This window comes from Eleutherodactylus coqui, chromosome 6, assembly GCF_035609145.1.
Source record: "Eleutherodactylus coqui strain aEleCoq1 chromosome 6, aEleCoq1.hap1, whole genome shotgun sequence".
In the NCBI taxonomy this organism is placed as follows: domain Eukaryota; kingdom Metazoa; phylum Chordata; class Amphibia; order Anura; family Eleutherodactylidae; genus Eleutherodactylus; species Eleutherodactylus coqui.
Genome location: NC_089842.1, coordinates 51,016,653 through 51,040,382, shown reverse-complemented (window position 1 = coordinate 51,040,382; position 23,730 = coordinate 51,016,653). Strand labels below are relative to the sequence as shown.

Sequence of the window (23,730 nt, the reverse complement as noted above, 5' to 3'; positions counted from 1 at the left end):
GATTCCCAGCGGAATGCCGCAGCAAAAACCGCGAGATTTCCACCGGGAGAAGCTCCGCGGCTTTGAAGCGGCCCGGCCACTCGCTCTTCCGCTGCGGCCGGCGCTCCCAAAGAGGAGAGCGCGGCCGCAGCGGAAAGAAAAAAGAATGGACATGCTGCGGTTGGCAAAGCCGCGCCGCAGCCGCGGTTTCGGCCGGATTAACCACAGCCGATTGGCCGTCCCGTGTGGACGAGATTTTTGAGAAATCTCGTCCACATGACTGGCTAATCCCGGGATTAGCGGCCGCAGGCGGATTTGCCGCGGCGAAATTCCAGACGGAATTTTCGTGGCAAATCTGCCCTGTGTGAACCTTACATTTATCACTGTTAACCCTCATTTATGTTATGATCTTAGTTCTGGTATCGTATCTATATATTACATTAGTTCATGCTTTGTTTATGTTTTGAGCTTGGTTCTGGTACAGTATTTATTCATTGAGCTGTTCTGGTGTGGTTATGTTACGCAAGCACAATACAGGAAGACTGCCCATCAGTGCAATATATATTGTTTTTTTTTTCTTATGATAGGGGCGAGCACAAAAAATAATTCCACTACGCGTACCATGTAAGGCCGGCACTGTCTGTTGTATACAGGGGGCGCTAGAGAAGACTGATGCAGATCTACAATAGTAATAATGGAGACCCCCCCCCCCCCCCCATGATTACTGTAAAACCCCTGGAGGTACGAGTCTTCTACATTTCCCAGAAACCGATAGAACGCGCTATACGCATGAAATGAACTAAAGACCTATATTCTAGGAATGGTCATGTGACGCATTACAGCCGCAGCATGGCGCTCATTCATCGGCTCCTCCACAAGGATGCTCGCTTGAAAAATAGGAAAAAATCTAAATATGACAAATCAGCCAAACGATACTAATGAAATATATGTAATAGAATTTTGAAATATTCAATTTTTGTGTAACCGGTTGTGGTTGGTGGTGCGACGGAGCTTCAGGATGACGCAGCAATAACAAACGGAGGCAGAGGCGGCACATTTTTTTAACAAAATAATAACTTTTACTGACCTTTTGCATAATAAACAGGTTACGCTCCATAGGACGGTTTAATGTTACGTAATACATGGGGAGCATAAACTCACGTAAAGTAATACCGTTAGTACTCTTAATTAGTAAATAAATGCTTTCATCACACATCATCTCTCGACAAAATTTACATGGGTACCTCCTTAGTTCCTCCTGGCAGCAGTAAGGCACATGGCATTTTCATCACTTGTTTTCATAATTATCATCATCTGTTGTCTCTTCTCATTAATGTGGCGTTACCGCTACATACATCATCATGCTGGCCATAGGCCCCAACAATGCCTCATAGTGAACGCATCACGCGTCTTAGATGTCATCCATATCTCCAGAGGTTGTTACATCATCATCATCATCATCATCAACTAGCGGTTTATCTCTGACGTTACATTTCTCGATTCCATATGAACTCTAGGCCATGTGCCCCACTGCACCATTCCATATACTGTATATACATTGCACCACATCAATATAGCACTGTACATCGCATCCCTTCACACTATAACCATAAACATTACTATTCCATAATTAACCCTTGCAACGCCTTGCATTCCTCATCTATACTGCCATAACTTACAGTCCCCCGCGAGCCCATAAACACCACCTTGGGCACGGTAAATTTATCTCATATGGTGCCGGGGTTTGTTGTGCGCTCACGTTTACGCATTCTAGCAGCGTCGTCTCCAGATTTTGAGGTGTGCAGTGCTGGTCTTCGGCAATGCCACTGCAGTGCACTGCAATGCGGGGTGGAAGTCTCCCTCTCCTCCCACACGCTAGAGGGGCACTTTACCCTAAGGGTAGAGGTCCGGTTGGTCGCTAATCTTACACTGTTGGTCCGTGGCTACTCCCACGCTTGGGGATACAACCTGCTACTCTGCCGTCTCACGCTGTCCTGTATACTGTTACATACATACGCAGAACAGCCTCTGACATCGGAGCTCTGTCCTGCACAGTGTTAGAGACGTTTTTCGGGCCTCGTCCGACATCGGAGCTATGCAGGGAAATCTTAATGTCCAATGAGGTCAGACACTGGATCAGAAAGGGTTCATTTTCAAAAAATTGCTAATAAAGTCATCACAAAAGTGTGTTGAGTAATTCCAAGATTTGCGGTCGTTCTTCAGTCGTTCTTCTCTGCCGTCCAACGATTCCAGGTCCAGTTTTTGCCCATCCAAGATTATTGACGCAACCTTTACCTTATGTCCAAAGTACATTGGTAGTGTTAGACTACCAATACATCATATCTCCGATTGGCCAGAACTGCTCATGTGATCAACACTGGCCAAACAGAGAGCAGTACACAATGGTAGTCAGAAAACTGTTGCGCCCATCTTGGACAGCTAAAAACGTGGCTCAAAAGTAGTGGATTGGAGGGGCAACAAAGTAAAACAAAGGCAGGTGATATACTTTCAACTCTGTCTTGTCCCGGGATACAATTTTATCCCGAAACTAGAGGGTCACTTTAAGTAACTTTCTAAATACATCATATTACATTATTTATTTGGTGAAAATCCTCAATTACAGAGCTGCAATCACAATTCTGCTGGTTCTTACCGGAAACAGCTGACAATTTGTTAACAGACACATACCTGCAAGCCTAATGCTTCATGTACAGGGGACGAGTGTCGGCTAAACGTTTTGCACGAGCGGGTGACGTGCAAAACGCTCAGACAGGCAGGTCACCGCTGAGCGTTCACTTCTCGCCATTCTATGTGATGCGTTAAACGGGGAGCGTTTACACTCAGTGAGAAGTAAGAATGATTATCACTCCCATGCTTTATGCAGGAATGATAGTCGTTCCGTGAGTGGAGATCTCTTCCGGCCGCCCACCTCCATTCACTGTAAACAGGCAGTCATTCATAGATGCACGGCTCCTGTTTGCACGAGCGGATAGTCGCTTGATTTTTAGTTAGTCTTCAATGTGTGTGCATTTGATGTGTATTGCACCTCTGCAGCACTGAATGGGTTAACGCCTGGGTTATGTCTGGAAAATGTATCTTGTTGTGTGTCACTTGATCATGCTTTATATTTGTGTTTGCAAGGTGAATGCAAGAGAGTCTAAGGGAGAGTGCAAAGAGAGTTTTGCCAAGAGTCTTCTTACCAAGACAAGCCTTCAAGAGTCCGAGTTGGAGTTTGTGGAAGAGTAAGCTCTTTAGTGAGTAGGAGAGTCTGTGCCTCGTCCTACGAGGAGCCCCAGGATGGAAGAGGTGATGTGTGCCCTGGGCCCAATTCACCCAGGCCTCCTTGCTTTTAATATGGAGGACTGAGTGAGTGAGAGGAACTGCCAGGCAGCGCTGAGTGCTACTTACAAACTTGAGTGTTACCAGTAGAGAGCTGGAGAGAGAAAGAGTGTCACCGGGAGCAGAACCCTACAAATAACTGGGACTGTGGATTCATCTGTTATCCTGTGAATCCTCCCTGTCACATTACGATTGTGTTTGCACTCGTACCCTGCTGGCTGATGTAAAGTTTTGGACTGTAACAGTTTATTTGAGTAAACAAGCTTTACCGACCATTCCCGCTTCTGCTCAAGAAAGTTGTCCCTGCGTGTTTGCTATTTATTTCCTAACGTCTAGATTCATCACAGAGGACGGAACAGTGGCGTCACGAGTGACAAGGACTTAAGGTAAACCGCAAATTAGGTTTTCCCCCGTGAAACTCCCCCAGGAATAATTTGGATGGGTCCCGTGCTTCCCCCAGGGGAGGACATGGTAGAACCCCGGGACAAGGCCTCAATCTACCCTGCTATCTCCGCTGCTCAGAAGCTGCACCACCCTTAGAGAAGTGCAGAACTAAAGTACATTTTGAACTGTAGGTAGTGCTCGTTGCAGGTAAGTAGTTACTTGACTGTGTCCCATCATGGCTGCTCTCTGCATTGGCGTGAGGCGTAGGCTGTCCTTTATAGTCAACGACGCTCCATTCTGGACGAGCATTTGTACGACATCCAGGTGTCCTGCTGCGGCGGCTTTGTGTAGGGCGGTGCGGCCATGATTGTCTGCAATGTTCAACTGTGCTTGATTATCCAAAAGTGTCTGGACAACCTGGAAGAGGGAAGAAGGCAAAGAGAACCATGAAATGCATGAGAACATATGGAAGGGCACCACCAACACCCACGTAAGACTCCATCCACACCTCCTTTGGTAATTACTGGGTTCCCCTGAAAGTAAGACACTGTCTTATATTGGTTTTTGCCCAAAAACAGGCACAGTGTCCTCTTTTCCAAAACAATTAAATTCTAAACCAGATCTGTCCTTTTTTTAATGATATATGTACCGATTTAATGTGTTGTCAGTTTATTGTATGATGCATGGCACCTTGGTATTTGCAGGGTTAATTCACAGCATTTGTACATGCTAGAGCACAGATGGGTTTGACACCCCTCTGCTAGAGGAACAGGAGTGTTTTACGAGGGAAGTGGTAAGTGTAGTATGACATGCTATGACTTATAGTTCAAAACGCGTAAGAAGTTTCAGGGAGCATATGTTGTTTTAAATTTTTTTTTTTAAGTAGTTTTAACCCCTTAAGGACCAAGCATGGTAAATATACGGCACTTGGTCCTGGACTTTAATCCCAGTTGATAGCAGAAATATGGCGCAAGATTAAAGCTTCTGCTCCTGCAATGAAGCAGGAGCAGTCAGGTTCTCGGCTGTCAGACACAGCTGAGTACCCAGAGGAGAAGAAAGAAGCTGTTGTTAACCATTTCTGCCTTCTCCTTTCCAGGCTACATAGCGCTCAATGAATAAAGATGGTTTATGTACTGACTGTCCTGGAATGCTGCGGCAGGTTCCTCCCATGCACCATCATTATAAAGAGTGACAATTTAAAGGGGTTCTGTCATTAAAAAAAAAAAATAAAAAAAAAATCAATGCTTACCTATTCCTCCCCAGGCCGCCTTCTTACTGTATCTTCTCTTCACTGAACTTCTCCAGTCCCCCGGGTCACCTCACCTCCAGCCGGCTGGATCCTCTTCTTGTTATGGAGCGTTCATTCTCAGCAGTCTCCTTCCAGCAGGTCAGTGTAGGTTACGTCACAAGTGACGTAATGTTCACTGCCTAGCAGGGAATACTGGGTTATTGCCGAGACTGCGCATGCACACTGTCTCGCCACAGTTCTTCATATACTATTGCAGAGAGACAGTGTGCATGCGCAGTCTCGGTAATAGCTCAGCACTCCCTGCTAGGCTATGAACGCCACATCTCTAGTGACGTAGCATACATTGGCCTGCAGGCAGGATAATGCTGGCAATGGATGCTTCATCACCGGAAGAAGAAGAATCGGCCAGCTAGAGGTGAGGTGACCTGGGAGACTGGAGAGGATTGGCGTGGAGAAGATGCGGTCAGAAGGCTGAAGGGGGAGGAATAGGTAAGTATTGAATTTTTGTTTTCTAATGACAGAACCCCTTTAAGAAGCCAAAATTTTACAATTGGTGAGCTGGAACCTCTTTCTATTTGATATGTGCAACATTCCTAATATATACCTCTAATGTAGCCAAAAACGAGATGTGAGGAAAGCGTAAAGGAGTACTGGTTCAAAGAAGAACAATGGATGTGGGAAGCCCAATGTTAGGACTTAAAGGGGTTTTATGATATTATAAAACTGTCTAAAGGGAAGAAATGCCATAAAATAACAGAAAACATTATACTTGTAATAAATCGGCTCCGGTGGTCCGTGCCAATCTCCGTTTACTTGGTTGCAGTAATGACATGCCGGTATACCCATTACGGAGCTAGCATATCCAATCTCTGCCTGGTTTTATCACCTTCTCAAATGAGATTACTTACGGATATGAAGTATCTCCATGATAGACTAATAAAAAATGTCCCAATGCTCCCAACATATTTCATTTAGAGATGAGCGAGCGTACTTGGTTCGGGTGTTTTTGCACTCGAGCACCGCTTTTTCCGAGTAACTGACTACTTGGACAAAAAGATTCAGGGGGCGCCAGGGGGCGGGGGGCGACGTGGTGAAGCGGGGGGGGGGGGGGGGGGTAGCAGTGGGGAACAGGGGGGAGCTCTCTCTCTCTCCCCCCCCACTCCCCTCTGCAACCCCCCGCGCCCCCCGAATCTTTTCGTGCGAGTAGTCAGTTACTCGGAAAAGCGGTGCTCGAGTGCAAAAACACCCGAACCGAGTACGCTCGCTCATCTCTAATGAGCATGGGTTTACAATATCCCGTATATCCTTATTTATTTGTATCCTGAGACCTCTGGTGGTACAGCCTATGAATTGTAATCTGCACTTCTCACACTGAGTTGTATGTAAACTCGGTAATAAGCTGGTGAAGTCATGGTATGAAGTTGGGACATATTGTGCTTATTGTATCAACAGAGGCATTATTTTGCACCTGTGTTATGTGGGAGGTGAAAGCCACTTGTTGGTATAAGTGTGGAAACCGTGTTGCCATGCAATTGAGCGATGAGTAAGAAGAACCCAAGTGGTTTGAAATACGTAACCTTACAGGATATCCTGTTTTATGTCAGCCTTTTAGAAATATGAACTAACATGTTTTAATGAAATATGCTGAATTGAGTGCTGGGTATTTAATTCAGTTTTGGAATCCTATGCACCGACGATGCCCTGAAGCGGAGAAATATTGAAGACTGGAATGTGATGAACTGGCAAGATACCCTTCCCAAACTATGTCTATAGGCCTCTCACTAACTAAGCCTGCTACACACTCATGAAGGACAATCACCCAGAAACAGCTGTCTGTGTATGGTTATTCTGGCTTTGGCTCATAATTGCCAGTCATTGTTACAGGGCTTGTTAAAAGGTCTGACACTGACTTGCAGGAATTCTGCCTTCCATAGGTGGCGATATAGAGGCATTATTCGATCTTCCCCTTTGGGTAAACAGCCACGCCATTGCTGCAGCCACGTAAACAAAGTCTGGAGCAGACCAATGAAGTGATAATGCTGGTTCGTTAGAGGATTTTTCAGATGGGTTCAACCAATTTTTTTCCGATCTCGGAAAAACCCCTCTAACAACCCTTTATAGTTCCTACGCTAGGAGCTGCTGGAAGCCCGTAAGATAAGTTAGTAGTCACACAAGTGACTACAAGAGAAGAAGTCCCATTATCATAATAATATACAGGTGCAATCACAATTATTCAACCCCCATTACAAATGATGTTTAAAGGGGTTGTTACGGCACTCTGCCCCCCAAGCGCCAAGTGGGATGCCCTGATCTTCCCGCACCCCACTGTCCCTGCCTACTTGCCTCGGCCCTGGCTAACCCCAGGCGGACAACTGGACGGCGGTCCCTGCCCTGGCTAGGGACCTGGCGGCTGACAAGCAGGAAACTACCTAATGGGGGGAACAGAGTGCCGACAGAGGAGGCAGATGAATCAGACCAACAAAACTTACAAGGCTGGAGATGGAACTCACAGGCAAACTGGCAGGGTGCTGGATAGCAACTAGTGCTGACTGGGCCAGACTAGATTAGAGGCAAACAGAACCAACAAAAACAGACTGAGTAATAGGGGACCAGAGGGAGCTGACCGACAACTAGGGACTGACTGAGGGGATCCACAGACAGACTGGCTAGGTGCATGCAGAACCAATAACTGGCAGTGAGCTCAGTTCACTGCCAGTCTTTTAACCACAAGGTTCCGCCCAGGGGCGGAGAGTGGGAGGAGGCAACTCCACCCACTGCTGTATAAGAAGCACAGAGGAGTGCGGGCGGCACCCTACGGGCGGGCACGCCCATGCCGCCGCCCACTGGCCAATCCAAGCTGCTGGGGTGACCTCGACACAGGGCTCCAGGCTGCTGGAGCCGACGCCGGAGCGACGCGCGCCGACCGCGGGACCCCGTGCCGCACTGTATGGTAACAGGGGTTGTCTCGCGGCAGCAAGTGGGGTCATATACTTCTGTATGGCCATATTAATGCACTTTGTAATATACATCGTGCATTAAATATGAGCCATACAGAAGTTATTCACTTACCTGCTCCGTTGCTAGCGTCCCCGTCGCCATGGATCCGTCTAAATTCGCTGTCTTCTGGCGTTTTTAGACGCGCTTGCGCAGTCCGGTCTTCTGCCTCGTGAATGGGGCCGCTCGTGCCGGAGAGCTGGTCCCGTGTCGTCATCGTAGCTCCGCCCCGTCACGTGTGCCGATTCCAGCCAATCAGGAGGCTGGAATCGGCAATGGACCGCACAGAGCCCACGGTGCACCATGGGAGAAGACCCGCTGTGCATCGTGGGTGAAGATCCTGGCGGCCATCTTGGAGAAGGAAGAAAGAAGTCGTCGCAGAGCGGGGATTCGGGTAAGTAATATATATATATATTTTTTTTTAACCCATTCCTTGGGTTTGTCTCGCGCCGAACGGGGGGCCTATTGAAAAAAAAAAAAAACGTTTCGGCGCGAGACAACCCCTTTAATAGCCAAATTTACAAACGTTGAGCTGTTTGAAAAAAGAATCAAGAACAATTTAAATAGCTCAACACGACTAATATAACAAGTGGTTTCTCCAAATGCAGCACTGAATGCCACTCTTAAAGGGGTTATGCACTTATGTATGGCCATATTAATGCACTTTGTAATATACATCGTGCATTAAATATTGGCCATACAGAAGTTATTCACTTACCCCCTCCAGTGCTGGCGTCCCCGTCTCCATGGCGACGACTGAAGCCTTCTTCTCTGATCGCCGTAACAGTCGGCGCTTGCGCAGATAAGAATCCTCTTCTGTAATCTCCGGGCTCACGAGCTGCGTCCTGGCTCCTCCCCCTTCTCTGTCATCACGTAGCTCCGCCCCCCGTCACGTGGTGCCAATCAGCCAATGAGGTGGCTGTAATCGGCAGTGAAACGCAGGATGGAGAAAAACATCCACGGTGCATTATGGGAGAAGACCCGCGGTGCACCGTGGGAGAAGACCAGCGGCGCCATCTTTGAAAGAAGAATCTTCAAAGCTGCAGAATGGGGATCCAGGTAAGAGGAATTTAAAAAAAATAAAAAATAACACATGGATGGGGCATTTCTGTGGACTAACTGGGGGTCTGTGTAAAAAAAAAATGTTATGTTTTGCCGCGGGACAAGCCCTTTAATGACTACTGCAGTGTTCCGAGTTATTTAACTCCCTGAATAGAATCCCTTAACCCCTTAAGGACATGGCCTATTTGGGGCTTAAGGACCAAACGATTTTTGGCGGATTTTAATCTCATTTTTCAAAAGCCATAACTTTTTTATTTTTCCGTCGACGCGGCCGTATAAGGCCTCATGTCCACGGGGAAAATCAGGCCCGCTCCGGATTCTCCATGGAGAATCTGCAGCGGGTCCCTCCTGCCCCGCGGACATGAGGGCTGAAAATAAGAATAAATGAGAATAAACTCACCTCCCATCCGCTCCGTTTCTTCTCTTCGCCGCGGCGTCATCTTCTCTGCGTTGCGGCCGGATCTTCTTTCTTCGGCTCGGCGGATGTGCATGATAACGTCGGTGACGTGCCCCGCGCATGCGCCGGGCCGAAGCAAAATGATCCGGCCGCGACTGAGAGAAGATGGCGCCGCGGAGAAGAGAAGAAGCGGAGCGTGTGAGTAAAATCAGATTTTAGGTCTCCCGCGGATCCGGACGGCTTCCATAGGCTTCAATAGAAGCCCGCGGGAGCCGTCCCCGCGGGAGACCCGCATGAAAATGGAGCATGGTCCAGATTTTTTCATGCTCCATTTTTTTTAAAATCACTTTTATTGACGATCCGCGGGTATTTATCTACCCCGCGGGTGGTCAATGCATCCCTATGGGGTGCGGATCCGCGCGCGGGAGAAGAGTTAAAATCCGCTGCGGATTTTAATTCTTATTTTGCCCGTGGACATGAGCCCTAAGGGCTTGTTTTTTGCATGGTGAGCTGTAGTTTTTATCGGTGACATTTTTGTGTTCATGTACTTTATTGTAAAACTGTTATTATTTTTTTATGATTGCAGGGAGAGAAAACGCATCAATTCTGCCATAGATTTAAGATTTTTTCCTCTTAAAGCGTTAATTATGCAGCATAAATGACACAATACACTTTTTCTGCAGGCCGCTACGATTACAACAATACCAAAATTCTTATATTTTTTTAGGTTTTTCCACTTTTCTGCAATAAAAACCCTTTTTTTGGAGATCTTTTTTTTTTCTAAATCGCTGCATTCAAAGTCCTATAACTTTTTTATTTTTTCATGGACGGAGCTCTGGGAGGGCTTAATTTTTGTGAGACAAGCTGTAGTTTTTATTGTTACCATTTCTGGGTACATACGGCTTTCTTGATCACTTTTATTGCATTTTTTGAGCGGCAAAATGCTAAAAATTTGCATTTTGCCTCAGTTTTCTTTACACTTTTTGCTGTGCAGGATAAAAAGCGTGTTCAACTTATTGTACGTGTCGCATCTCCGATGCACCCCTGTTGTTGCAGCAGGAGGCCGGCTATCAGTGACAGCCAGCTCCCACTGCCAGATAGCGTGAGATCTCTTATGATCTCGCGCTATCCACATGACGTAAGGGTATGTCCAGTTGCGGGAAGTACCCCGCTGCCATGCATCATATGGAGGGAAGGGGTTAAAAAAGCACACATTTGCAAGTCAGATGTTGTCTCAAGCACACCTTATGCAACTAATTAAGGGCTTCATTAGTTGCATCAGGTGTGCTTATGATAAAAACACATCAAATACCTGGACTGGCTGCATGAAATATCCGATCAGCGATTTATAGATGATCCTTCTTTCACTGCACACTTTTCATGCAAACCGATCGATCTAATGACCATTAAAAATGGTTTGCATGATAATCAACCCGTGTAAAAAAGACCTTGAGATAGTCAGCATCAGACTCATCTAGCAGCTGCTAATCTCCATTTCTTCCATTTGTCTGACAGCTACTGTATGTTATGTCTATGGCAGATTATGACTCATTGTCCTTCTATGTGCTTTTATCTGTCAACTAGATACACATGCATTTTTGTTTCTCTCCCAGATCAAAGGCTTGAACTAATTACGTGTCTCTTTTCTTTCTTGTGTATAATAAATAAGAACATCATGTTCCTTGTTCGAGTTGATTGTCTTAGTTACTAAAAATGCTTCCCTCCGTAGAGGACAGGGGCCAAGATTAAAATGGGGACCCTAAACCACTTGAGACTGAAGTACTTGAAGGACGTTTAACCCAATCTCCTTACTATGACATTTATAGTGTCTTCATATGTGTTAAGGCTAGTAACAACTACAGCTACAGCCCTACCCTGTTAACGCTGTAGCGCCTGGTTTGTCACCACCCACTAAAGTAGGACAAAGCCAACCTGGGCTTGGTCCACTTTCTCCTGGAGCCTCATAGCAGCTACATGAACTGCCTTTATGGAAACTATACCTTTACCTAGTATGTTTATCATGCAGCAATACTTACATTTAAGCTACCATTACTAGCTGCAATTGCCAGAGATGTTCGGCCCAGCAGGTCTTGGACATTGACATCAAGCCCCTTTTCCAGGAGATAGTTCAGAGCCTCCAATTTTCCAGTCTCCGCTGCAACATGCAAAGGCGTTACGTTCCCCGAAGCTTCCAACTCCAGGGAGACCTTGTGTTCACTCAAAAGTTCCATGATATGGACATGGTTGCTGACGGTTGCCCAGTGCAATGGACTCCACTCGTTGTTATCACTGATACATGGGTCTATATTTTGCTTCAGTAATAACTGTGCAATGAGTGTATGGCCATTAGCTGCTGCTAAATGTAAAGCGGTTAGACCTCTTTTTGTAGGGGCAATAGCACTGCACCCACGCTTTAATAGCATTTCGGACAAGTGTGTATGGCCACTCCATGCTGCATGGTGGAGAGGGGTGCAACCTGAAGCATCCTGGGCATTCACAGAAGCCCCTCTCTGGATCAGGAGCTTTGCTGTAGCTAGGTGACCATTGGATGCTGCACAGTGAAGAGGAGTCCAGCCAAGCTCGTCCCTGAAGAAGACAAAACATGTGTTTGATCATCATAGGAGATGAGCAAAAAAGTCAAAAACACTTCTACACAAGTATTTTAAATTAGAAAGCTAGATGCCTCCTGATTATGTGGGGATGTCATTGCAAAAGTCAAAATTACCCTTGTGCGGGTTCATACTGCTTCACGACCTCATTCTAGAGGAGGAGGGTTCACTGTTTATTAATATGGTAGCGTGTTACATGAAAAGAACATTGCAGTGTCTGTGGAGAGGAGGAGTTTTGCATAGCACCACCCTTGAGGAAGTTGGGTGAAGGCCTTATATCAACCATAAGGTTTGCCTCTACAGTTTGATGGCCCTTCCAATAGGGGGCCCATAAGGCCTCTCCTCGCCATATAGGGAGCCCAGTACTATGAATTATAGTTGGGGGCCCTGTTACAGGTTTTACATTGAGGCCCAGGAGCTTGAAGTTACGCCAGTGGATCAATGATCAAGCCGAAAGTTGTGTTTTATAGGCTGCGCTGTATTTATTAACAGTTGATGAGTTTAGTCTTTGATAAAAAGGATCAAGCTGGATTAAAATATGTCACTTTACCCGAAAAGGGCCTGTATCCCACACCATCATAGATATACAGCATGAGTTTAAGGCTCTTGATCCCACAATCAACAGTTTACTGCATTTTCCTCAACAGTTAATCACTGCAAATGCACATTTTATTGCATGGGGGCCTAGAGATATTGTATGCCATTGCATGGTGTACAATGCTGATCATGGCCCCATAATGTGAAGTCTTAGGCCACATGCACACGGGCGGGTCGGATTCTGCATGCGCCCACACGTACCTGCTTTTGGTTCATTTTATCTGTACTGCAGATGGTCCACATGGCTCGCCGTTGGACATGCGCAGTACAGATTTTTCTTCAAGCTCCTGCTTTTCCCATGGAGTCTGCGGCCCATCCGAAATGTCAATTGCAGACAGGCCGTGGGTTGGACGGCTTCTATTGACTTCAATGGAAACCATCCATGTGGACACCACAGAAAAATGGAGCATGCTGAGATTCTTTCTCTGCAAGCAGAAACCGCAATTGGTTTCCGCTCCTGTGCATGAAAAATCACTTTTCCATTGCATGCTATGGAGAGTATTTGGACGCCCGCTACGGATTCTGCAGCAAAATTCCGACCGTGTGCATGCACCCTTACCCGTACAACCAATCCATAGGATAGACCATCCATAGATCAGTGGAGTTCTGACTCTTAGCAAGCTGCTGATCATCTGTGAGGGACTCCTTTTCCTTCTTTGTATGCAAGGCATAGCTGTGTACTTTCAATGGCTGTGCCTGGCATTGTAGTTCAATCTTATTTATTCTGGTGGTACTGAGTTGCACTACCAGGCACAGCGACTACCAAAAATACAGAGCTGTGTATACAATGCAGGGAATGGAGCACCATGACCCCCTTTCAATCCGCTGATCAGCAGGTGTGCCGAAAGTCAGATCCCCGTCAATTATTACACTGGGGTTGTGTTTCTACATGTCCTGGAGACATCAATCCACTTGTTATGTCACTTCTTTCTCAGGGCAGACGTCTGTTGACAAATCAACAACGAGATCAACCTAAAACTGAAGAAACACCATAACTGGAAGTGAATTGGGATTAACAAATACGGTAATTGCTTTGTCAAGTCACAGTAAAGCGAACATAAGAAATAGCTCAAATGACACCAATGTCCTCATACAGTATGTCTCCAACATTCCTCCCATTGAAATCCCGTCTATTGCCCTGTCTAGAATAACCTAAGGTGTCTCTTTACTGTTGTTCAGTCAACTGCTTGGCGCCAAGGGACTGTAGTCAGTAATCGCCAACGTGTGCCGAGGATTAACACTCTTAAAGGATGGAGTTAAAATTAGTACCTTCTATGGACATTCGAACCCAACAAGCCCCGAGCTGTCAAGATGGATTTATGTCTGCAAAAGAATCTTAGCAATTGAGGCGTGAAGGGAGCAGTGCAGACGGCTATTTACACATACCTGTCATCAATCTTTTCTCCTTGCTGTAGAAGTTGTTTAACTAGACGCATGTTACCATTCCAGGAAACCAAATGGAGGGCTTTCCATTCATAGGTGGCTTGGCCCAACATCTCTGGCAGACTAAGTTCTTCGCTCAGTTGTAGGCATCTTCTCGCCAGCTCGGCCTCCAGAGTCAGACTACCTACTTTCTGCTGCATATCTTACGGGAGAAGATCAAGATTATCAGGTTACTCATTAGGCTTCAAAATAAAGGGCTACAAAAAGCTTCAAATGTTCTATGTCTGTCCTACAGATGTGAGGGTATTCAAGTGTTTGAGTGGGTGTTATACAGGCAGTAAATGTGGCTACTGTGAAGCCCAATGTACGAGTGGGCAATGTGGACCTGCACAAGCACCTTTAGGGCTAATGCCCATGGCCGGATTTCTGCCGCGTCCAGCGCGTTGCCTGCAGCTATTACTTGCTATAGAACCTAATAGCTCAATGTTCACACTGCAGAATTCCACCCCAGAATTCCGCAGCGTGAAATAAACAGCGGCATGTTCTAAATGCCGTGGGAAAATGCGCTTCCGGCTTCCATTGTAGTCAATGGAAGCTGGCTGTCACGCTATACTTCTGCTGTAGCACAGCAGAAGTATTGCGTGAATACACGGCCCTGCCCACCGCTGTCCACATCATCTGACACTGCTGGCGTGCCATGCTTTGTACTGCGCATACGCGCCGGCTCTCCATGCGGGACGCGTACGGCGGATCTGGAGTGGTAAGTATGAGGGTTCTGGGGGCACCGTGGTGGACACCGCTGCGATATTCCGCTGGTGGAGTCCGTCACGGCCGTGGGCATGAGCCCTTACCAGGTACCATCAGAAAATGACCTATTGTATAAATCAAGTTGTTTTGGGTTAAACATATTTACAAATAATTTTTTGTGATTTTTTTTTTCAATCTTATGATCTATATTTTAATGAAATCCTGAAATCCTGCAGTTTTCATTCGGAACACTAAGCCTAATAATAGTTTGACAATTCCTGTTTAAAAAATAACTTTTTATAGTCATTTCATTATCATCAAAGGGCAAAGGGACTCTCCTATAGAATTTTGTGATTCTGTGAGTCTGTTGGCCATGAGGCTGCTGTAAACCATATCTTTAAATAGTGTTCAGGCAAGATGATCAACCCCATAGTCTTTTATCCCCATAACCATGTAGTATCACATATCCACCATATGATACCGCATCGCTGGGAAAATGACTGAACAGAAGAGGCTATCAGCTGACCAGCCCCCTGGTTCAATTCTGCACGCGTATTGGCATGAAGAAACTGTGCAGATCTGGAACAATGTACAATATTTAATAGTATGCTGTTTTTTAGAAAGGCTGCCTGCTTAACTTTACTTGCCAAAACCACTGTTGTATGTAAAATAGAAGAGGGCCCAAAGCAAAGACCCCCATTACTGTCCCCAGTTTTGCCAAAGTAGAAGAAGGTGGGACCAACCAACACTAGACCTGCTTTCCAAGTTCCCTATGATTGCTGCATGATCCGTCTCTATGATATGTACATCTGTGAATAGTACAGAGAGAAAAGAGTCAGAATTCCTGCAGACACTGGCGTAAATATAGGGGATGCGGTTGCACCCAGGCCCAGGAGCCCTAGGCGGCCAATAAGACCTCTCTTCTCCATATAGGAAGCCCAGTACTATGAATAAAGTATCATAGTTATGGGCCCTGTTACAGGTTTTGTATTGGGGCCCAGGAGCTTCAAGTTACGCCTCTGCGTTAAGGGGTTAAGAGAAGTTGAGGGGCCCCAAGATAAATTTTTGCACCCGGGCCCATGAGTCTTTAGCTACCTCCCTGCTGCAGACCTTAGATACATCTACCCAACCTGCATGTCTCCGTTCACCCAGAGCCGAACTAATCCTTAAGAAATGGAATTTATTAAGTCAGCCTTGCAGCTCCATGAACACCCCGTAGCGCGATAAGTGTGGTAGTTTTGACTTGGTAATAGAGCTGTGGGATATTTTTACGTTTATCAGAGCATTAGTGCGTGGTTTAAAGGGGTTGTCCCGCGAAAGCAAGTGGGTCTATACACTTCTGTATGGCCATATTAATGCACTTTGTAATGTACATTGTGCATTAATTATGAGCCATACAGAAGTTATTCACTTACCTGTTCCGTTGCTAGCGTCCTTGTCTCCATGGAGCCGTCTAATTTCAGCATCTAATCGCCCGATTAGACGCGCTTGCGCAGTCCGGTCTTCTCCCTTTCTGAATGGGGCCGCTCGTGCCGGAAAGCTGCTCCTTGTAGCTCCGCCCCGTCACGTGTGCCGATTCCAGCCAATCAGGAGGCTGGAATCGGCAATGAAACGCACAGAGCCCACGGTGCACCATGGGAGAAGACCTGCGGTCCACCGTGGGTGAAGATCCCGGCGGCCATCTTAGCAAGGTAAGTAAGAAGTCACCGGAGCGCGGGGATTTGGGTAAGTACTATCCGTTTTTTTTTTTAACACATGCATCGGATTTGTCTCGCGCCGAACGGGGGGCCTATTGAAAAAAAAAAAACCTGTTTCGGCGAGGGACAACCCCTTTAACCAATTATTCCCTACACTAAAGAGCTGGCTGTAGCCTTGTGAGGAGTACACTGGTTCTACAATAGCACCCGGATATGTTTTAGGCCAGTGTCACACGGGCATAAGCGCTTTTACGCGATGGGTGTTTCATATTTGCGTGCACATATGCGTGTCTAATTTTTGTGTGTGCAAATTGTGCATCTTTGGGCTTGCAAGAAAGCATAGAAATAGGGAAGATGGGACAATACTTCTGCAGCGCCATCTATTGGAAGGCACCATACCTACAAGTCAGTGTCAGACTTTTTAGACAAGCCTTATAACAACAACTGCGGATTGAAAGCCAAGTCAGAATACCACAGACGACTGTTTTGCCCCTGATCAAAGTGCAGTAGGTTTCTGAATTGGCTAGTGAGAGGCCTATAAATGTGTATCATCTCTCCTTAAAGAGAGCACCTTAAAGGTGAGTGAGGAGACTGAAGGCCCATTTAGACATAACAATTAACGCTCAAAATTTGCTCAAAAGCAATCTTTTGAGCGATATCGTTGTGTGCATTTACACTGCAAGATAATCGCTCAAAATTCGCTCAAACGGCAGTGAAAGTGACAGTTTTGAGCGTTCACTTTGCATAAGCTCTTAAGTTGCTAATTATCTGCTAAAGAGCTTATTAGTGTGTGAACGAAGCTCACGCTGTATACAGAAGACAGCTGTAGCGCTGTCTTCTGTATACAGCTGCTGTGTTCTCGGAGCGCTCAGCTAATATCCAGCTGAGCGCTCTGAGTGGGGTATGTAGGAGACAGCTGGAGCGCTGTCTTCTGTATACAGCTGCTGTGTTCTCGGAGCGCTCAGCTAATATCCAGCTGAGCTCTCTGAGTGGAGTATGTAGGAGACAGCTGGAGCGCTGTCTTCTGTATACAGCTGCTGTGTTCTCGGAGCTTTCAGCTGGTATTTATATATTTCCAGCAGGATACCAGCTGAAAGAATGCTATTAGTGCCGCCCACTGAGAAAATCAGCGCCTGTCCACGGGCGTTTTGAATTGTTTTCCCCGCAGCGATAATCTGGCGTTGCTATGGAAAGCGCCCCGCCCCCCCGTCCACAAGCGGAGAATCATTGTGATTCTCTGCTCATGGGAGGCCAATCGCAGCATGCTGCGAATTGCCGTGATTCTCCACAGTCAGCCTATCTGTCAGATAGGTCGACAGCAGAGATCCGTCTGCAGGCTCCTGCTCCCGGGCGGCAGATACTGCAACACCCGTGGACAGGCAGCATAAGGCTCATCGCTAATTTCTAGCTGGCTAGAAGTGAGCGATGAACGAACAGTGCACGATAGCAGCGCATATAGACAGAACGATTATCGCTCAAAAAAGACAAATTTTTATACTTGATAAGGCTATCCATGCTCCTCTGGGAAATATGCAAATTAGGGAAATGGAACAATACCTCTTCATTCGTTGGCTCGCGTTTAGGCCAAACGCTTATAGTTCACTTTCGCTCATTTGAACGATGTTTGGAACTATAATTGTTCCATCTGAAAGCATCTTTAGGGCTCCTGCACACTGGCGAGAGTGATATCGGGCCATGATCTCGCAAACCTAAAAACCCCTGATTGCATCACTTTGGGGGTTCCCTTCACCCCATTGCTTTTAAAGGTGGGGGGGGGGGGCAGCTGTCGGACCCTTAAAAAGCAGTGTGAGAACATTGTGATCTCAGCCGCTGCTGTGACCCTTTATCACTGAAAACCGTGCCACTGCTGTCAAAGTGTTCAATGATGAAGGGACTCCCCTCCGGCCCCATTGAGAACAAGGTTAAATCCCTGGATGTGACAGTCTCACATCCCTGCGGGGCTGAAGGAATCCCCTGCTACAGCTGTCACAGCTGCAGCAGGGGATCGCGATCATCTCCCATTGCTTTCAATGGGGCCGGCGGCGCTGCTACTGGCCCCATTGGAAACAATGGCCTATATCGCAAAAAGAATGGGCTTGCTGCGATTTGTTTTTCTTGCAGCATTGCAGGAGTGAAAACATCGCAAATGAGAATGAAACCATTGAAATTCATTGGCTTCATAATCATGCACCTTCACTCAGTCTCGCAGCGCGGGAAAAATCGCCCGATTTTCTCACCAGTGTGAAGGCGCCCTTAGAAAGTCAGCTGGCCTGCCATGTTTAGAATGAACAATGCAGCCCTGTCCAAGCTGATTTATTAGGAGAAAGGAGCCATTAATCAGCACTACACTATGGTGATTATCACGTAAAACATAATATGACTAATGCTAATTACAGTCTTCAGTAAACGTAGAACATTAGACAGCTGTACGCAATAAGCAGTTCTTAAAAAGGGGTGTAAATAGATACCTTGTGCAGTAATCATCAGAAGATGTAAAGCATAACATGCAATTACTGGTAAATGCCAAGTATGCAAAACACTCACGTAATGTTCACATGTTTAATAACACATATTAGAAAAGCAGGTTGTGCTGATAGGCTGCATACATGTGGGGAAAAGCTGTTTCTTTAAAAATAATATCAACATTTCCTAAAATTTCCTTACCTGCCTTCAGTGCCCCTCAGGGACGGCACGAAGCCCCCATATCCCAGCATGATAAACTATAGTCCATATCTCGTATGTGCCATGTAAAGCCCATCAATACTTTCAATAATATTGTTAGTTTTATTGTAGGGCTTGTTCACACCTTGTTCGGGGTGCTGTGAGGCTTTAAAGTTACAATCCCGAAAACAGCAGTCTGTATGGAAAATATCTCAGCCAATTAATGAAATCTGCTATGACTGAGACCAACAGGTATCCGTTTCAGTCGTTTTCCCTTCCGTAGCGTGGTGAATCCCATTATTCTTTCTGGACCAAAATGGCAGAAACAAATGGAAACCGGCTGATTGTTTCATCAGATTTCATTAAAGGGGTTGTCTGGGACTTCGGGCATTTTTCCAATGTTGACCTACTCTAAGGATAGGCTATCAATAGATGATCGTGGGGTTCTGCTGCTCACGTTCCCTGCTGATCAGCTGATTCCCAGCACTGCTGTCAGTATGGACAGCGCAGGAAGCAGATCATGCCATCCGCACTGCAGTGGCCCGGGATGGGGTTGGTAGTGCAGGCAGAGTTCCTAGAGCTGTGTCTGCCCTACCACTGAAGTATAGACGGCGTGATCGATCTGCTTCCTGTACTGTCTGCACTAGCAGCTGTGCTGGGAATCAGCTGATCGGCCTAAGATCCCAAGCGACGGATCTCTGCCAATCATCTATTGATGACCTATCCAAAAAATAGGTCATCCATAGAAAAAATGGCAGAATTCGCTGAAAACTCCTTCAATGACAGAGATTTTTCATCCAGGTGTTCTGTTTTTGGGATGTTAAACAGAAAGCCCATATGCACCCCCGGAAGGAAGACTGAACCTTTTGTGCTGTGGGGTTACGTTGAATAAATGATATCTTAAAGGAATTGTCCATTTTTCCCAATCCACTTCGTTAGAAGGGCGCTCATGCTGCTTGCAGGGTGTCCTGCTACTTCAGTCCTCAGCAATCAGCTGTAATCTAGGGGTAGAACGTGTCATGAAATGTTCGCTTTCCCCACAGTGATACCACGGGAATGGAGCATTACATGGTGTCCACTGAAATCCATGGGCCGAGTAACACACTAACATGCTGGGTCTTCCAAAATATGATTGTTCTCAGTAAGAGAAACAGAGTAATCTTGTAGATATGATATCCTGTAACGGCTATCAATAAGAGATACTCTTACAGCAAGCTTTCAAACCTACTGAGGGTTCTTCATCAGGCAAGTAGGATAGGGTGTTCCAAAAGGACAATAGCTGACTGTAACTGTTCTCTGCTCTGGCTAATTGGTGATAGTTAGGAATGAGGGGCCTTGCTCTCTTCTGATAACACAGAATGCCCTAGTAGATCATTTCGTTTTCTAAACCAGACATTCCCTTCAAGCTGTGCAGTGGTGCAGGCCAGAGGAATGCATTAATTCCAGATTATGTGACCTACTGTAACCGCAACTCAATGACCAACTACAAATTTGGCATTCAGTTGCATCCATTATTCCCAGTTCTCCTCCATATATCTCTACAAACAGTGTATATCACTTTCATTTGAGCTGTGACTGGATATGATGTTAATATTCCTCCACCCATGCTCTGTCTAGTTATTACCCCATCTCATTACTCGCATTTGCCTAAAAACTCTCTGCACATGTCCAGCCTGAGTTGTCCTTCCACCGCTCATCCATAAATTCTTTTGACCATCTATAATTTGGCTTATGACCCACCACTGTACAGAAGCTGCCATAACCAAAGTCCCTAATGAACTCTAAGTGCCAAAGCCTCAGGACATGATTTTGTGCTGCTCATTTGGGGCCTTTCCTCTACCTCCTGAACACTCCTTCCTGTTAGAACTCTTTCCTCCAGTGGCGTAACAAATTTGGCCTTATCTTGGATCTTCTCATGCCTTGCTGTCTGAACATTTAGTGTCTTCCACTCATACTCTGTAGTGGCCCAGACCACCATCCTGCTCCCTCCATAAATGTCATACATGTTTTGTCCTATGTAGATGGACTGTGCAAACCTTGTCCTGTCATATCCAGTGTGTGTTGCATAGCTGTGGTGCTCGAGAGGTTAACAGTAATAAAATCACTGCCTGCATGTAAATGTATCAGTTTGTCTTGTCATGTGGTACAGGTGAGGTTTATAAATGCGAGAGATTGAGAGCGGGAAGGAGTTCAGTTTAGATTCATCTTCCGACTGAGTGCCAACACAGAGCCACATGGAAGCACCTTCATCTTCCATGTAGGTGAAGATGGAGGAAGAGGAGCGATATCCCGTAGCATTTGGAGTGTGGATGCGCCACAGATTGTGCCACTCTTGCTGTGGGCACCACAGAGGGAGGGCCACTACTGCTGTGGGCACCACAGAGAGGGGGCCATTATTACTGTTGGTGCCACAAAGACAGGGCCACAGAGAGGGGCTGCTATTATTCTTGTGGCCACAGAGAGGGGACCACTATTATTGTTGGCGCCACAGAGAGGGGACCACTATTACTGTTTGCAGACCAAGGCAAGTTGTGCGGAGGACACACCGCGTGCTCCGACAGGTTGATAATTATTGGGCCACACGGTCTTGCTCCATTCCATTGAATTTTATACAGTACTATATTTCATTCGTTGATGCGTTACTTCTTAAGATTGAACATAAGAAGGGTAATAGTCAGTGCAGTCATAAATTGCTAAGTGGAATAACGATAGTAAAATCATACATCATTGTAAGCTGCACCCTTAAACCCTGCCCCCTTTTTACCTTGGCCGGTATTTTTTGGTGATCCTAAGTCAAGCCCAGAATTCTGGCACATTTTAATTAGTAAATCTCCTCCACTGTGCCTATGGTTCAGTATTATGGAGTCATAGGCTTCGTGAATGCCACTTTATAGCATCCTTGTGTAGGAATGTACTCTCCCCTAGAGGCAATGAATATGAGAGAGAATACCTCCATAAGGGCTTAACCCTTTCTAATCCAATTTGTATCCTGGTTTTCCTAAGGGTGTTACTCTTTTTCTGCCATTATACAATGGCGCTATCTGCTGGCTAAAGCCAGTACTGCATGAGGTGACACGTTGGATAGGCGTCCGACAGTAGAGAGGTTGGCAATATACAGTAAGAGAACCCTGACGGACGTCTTCCAACATCGGAGCTGTACAGCCTTAAATCATAATGTCTTCAGACATCAGACAGTGGATTGAAAAGGGTTAAACAAAAGGGCATGTTTTTGCCCCATTTTGCGTCCCTGAAAATCACGGCCGCAAAACGGGACGAGACAAAACCATTGATTTCAATGGTTTTGTTTTCTCTATTGGGATTCTTGCGCATTAATACTACGTACGAGAAAAGATAGGACTAGCCCCATCCTTCTCGCATGTAGTTTTTCTACATGCGGAAAAGAAGGGGCAAGATCTATTTTCCTGCTTTTTTTTTCAAGCCTGTGCGCAATAGCACAGAGATTGAATAATAAAAAAAACAAAACAGTTCATGCGCTAATATGCTCTGTAGCGGGGAGCATCCATCTGTTTAATCCCTAACACAGCATGCAATGTGCCTCAGTATAAAGTCATGGGTACACAGAGGTGCAGTATGGTCCATACATTTCTCTGCTCGTTGTATAACTGACCCATATGACATAAACCTACAATATAAAGAGTTAATAAAGGTTATTCAGATTACTGTAATATAAGGATGATGGGGTTTTTCCAGTGCAAAAAAAAAATGCAAAAAAACCCCTCAGTAACAAGCAAAGTGTGACGGAATGAATAGTTATCTGAGATTTACCTGAACTGTGGTTGGTCAGCAGTGTCCGTCCAGTCTCACGGCTGGGCTCCACTCTCAGGAGTCTTGAAGTTTAAGATCATTACCCGTTGCCTCCACCACAACCTACTACTTCACACTGCGCCGCACACACTGAACTCAGCAGGTTGACTTGGAAGTGAAATTGAGAAGATCAAACAAAAGAGACATTGTGCAATTACACTTGCTGGATACCTTGGCAAGTAAAAACTTGTTCCCCTACTGAGCTTCTCTCTGTTAAAGGGTAATCTGCTAATGACTCCCACTAACATCACCAAGCACTAAAGGGACCGGCCAGAGGAGGAGCACAGAAGGGGCCGAACACAATAGGTGTAGAAGACATATGAGGACAGTGCTAGGCACTGGGAGAAGTCAAGACTTTTGAGTGTTAGTGTTGCATTCTGCAAACATTGTCATGTGCTAAAATGTATCGAGCTAAGAATTACTAAGAACAGAACATTTAAGTCACTGAATTGTTCTTTTTTTTTTTTTTCTCCAAAAAAAGGTAATTTAACCAGTGTCTGTTGATGAAAAAGGCATGGCAACCATTATACCCATGGCCGCCTTTATGACCTTGGGGAAAAGCCATAAAGGTCTGACATAGGAATAGCTCTTTAAATGACAAAGGTTGCGGGATACAGCTGCCGCCTCTTTTCTTAGGGTATATTTGCATGGCTTTTTATGGTGTACTTTGGTAAAAATGATAGGAGAATATGGTTATTGTCACTTTTACAAAAAAAACACAAACATATCATTATTGGTGTATAATTCACTGGGTGAATGAAAGAAGTCGAGGCATAAGGGAAATCATTGTGACTCTATTGTCCAGGG

At 45.8% G+C, this 23,730-nt stretch overlaps 1 protein-coding gene across 1 annotated transcript; it reads right to left on the bottom strand.

Annotated features, from left to right (window-relative positions):
- Positions 1-1,035: 1,035 nt before the first annotated feature.
- Positions 1,036-23,146, bottom strand: ANKRD65 (ankyrin repeat domain 65). Its single transcript, XM_066606801.1, has 4 exons — positions 22,885-23,146; positions 13,997-14,195; positions 11,441-11,990; positions 1,036-4,119 (listed from the first exon to the last, which is right to left on the bottom strand). Exons 2-4 carry the CDS (start codon positions 14,191-14,193, stop codon positions 3,871-3,873), a joined length of 996 nt encoding a protein of 331 aa, XP_066462898.1. The 5' UTR covers positions 14,194-14,195; positions 22,885-23,146; the 3' UTR covers positions 1,036-3,870.
- Positions 23,147-23,730: the final 584 nt, after the last annotated feature.

Excerpts from the sequence above, each read along its gene's own strand:
- ANKRD65 (XM_066606801.1), bottom strand. The coding sequence starts at position 14,193 with ATGCAGCAGAAAGTAGGTAGTCTGACTCTGGAGGCCGAGCTGGCGAGA. Across the intron at positions 11,991-13,996 it reads GGAGAAAAGATTGATGACAG|GGACGAGCTTGGCTGGACTC; the intron begins GTATGTGTAAAT and ends TGTCTTCTTCAG. Across the intron at positions 4,120-11,440 it reads CTAGTAATGGTAGCTTAAAT|GTTGTCCAGACACTTTTGGA; the intron begins GTAAGTATTGCT and ends TCCCTCTTCCAG.